Raw genomic sequence first — 1,414 nt, forward strand, 5'->3', positions numbered from 1 at the left:
AGGGGAGAGAGGTGGGGGGAGGGGGGGGGAGGGGAGGATGGAGAGGGAGGGGGGGAGAGGAGGAATTGGGAGGGGAGGGGAGGGTGGTGTGGGTGAGGGGGAGGGAGGATAGGGGGGAGGAAGGAGATGATAAGTGGGAATGGGGTGGAGAGGGGGGGTGGGAGTGAGAGGGGAGGAGTGGGAGGGAGGGTAGGGTGGGTGGGAGAGAGGGAGGGTGGAAGGGGAGGGTGGGAGGTGGGGAGGAGGGGGGATGGAGGTTGTAGATTGGTGGATGGGGGAGGAGGAGTGAGATTGGGGAGTGGGTTATGAAGGGTTGAGGGGGGAATTGTGTAAAGGTGAAGAGGAGGTAGGTGGAGTGGAGTGTAATGTAGTAGTATGGATATGTATATGGTGGCTGGCAGTGCGAATATTTATATATATAGAAATATTTCTATTAATAATTGATCAATAAATTAATAAAAATCCATATTAATTACCATTCCTCCTTTTTATATGAGAAGAAATCTATTACTTTGAAATTGTTTCAATAGTTTTCTTCTCATTTATATTAAATCAATATGGATTCTGGAATTTCAAGAGGAATTAGTTCAAGCATTCGAAGAAAGCTTTCCATTCTATTGGAAACTTTGAGAAAGGATCCTAACTTCGAATTGTCCATCTATCCCATTGGTCCTGTTAGAGATGGATGCTTAGATTACTTTTTTTTTTTTAAAACTCCTATGGACCTTATTACAGTTTCTAATCTCCTCTTAGATGATCAATATAAGAATATTAAAGAAATATTCCACGAAATTGAATTAACATTTTCCAATTGCCTAGAATCTAATACTTCTCCTTTATGTCAACTTATTATTGATTCATGTGATAAAGGAGAGCACAGATTTCTACAAGAATGGACAAAATTACGGTTTTTTGATAAATCTACAAATAAGAGACTCGACGAATTATCTAAAGGACTGAACATATTCCAACCACCCAATATTAGTTCTTGTTCTAATAGCCCTATTAGTTATAATAACACTAATCCTACAGAAACCGGTTCCAATACAAATCAATACTATCCTAATTCTATTTTTAACAATGAGATAATTCCCATTATTCCCACATTAACAATAGTCATACCAAATTTCCTTAATAGACTAGCTCTAAAGCAAAGCACTCAACTTGCTCGCTACTATTCTACACACTTCTGCTTCTCCTCTAACGGAAATCCCATTGAGACCCAAATCCGCACAATCTTGTAGGACAATTATCCCACCCACTACCTTTTCAAAAAACCTCCCACCCATTAATAAACATCATAAGTGTATACTCACGAAAAATACTTCCCCTACGACCAGTAATATCTTTTTTTCTTTCCTCACCGAATAAAAAAAAAAAGCATCACTTATTTAGAAACAATTAACAAAACAAT

At 39.4% G+C, this 1,414-nt stretch overlaps 1 protein-coding gene across 1 annotated transcript; it reads left to right on the top strand.

Annotated features, from left to right (window-relative positions):
- Positions 1–557: 557 nt before the first annotated feature.
- On the top strand, positions 558–1,244 carry Chro.40153 (hypothetical protein). Its single annotated transcript, XM_659903.1, has 1 exon — positions 558–1,244. One exon carries the CDS (start codon positions 558–560, stop codon positions 1,242–1,244), a length of 687 nt encoding a protein of 228 aa, XP_664995.1.
- The last annotated feature ends 170 nt before the right edge of the window (positions 1,245–1,414 follow it).

This window comes from Cryptosporidium hominis, assembly GCF_000006425.1.
Source record: "Cryptosporidium hominis TU502 chromosome 4 CHRO014076, whole genome shotgun sequence".
NCBI classification, from domain to species: domain Eukaryota; phylum Apicomplexa; class Conoidasida; order Eucoccidiorida; family Cryptosporidiidae; genus Cryptosporidium; species Cryptosporidium hominis.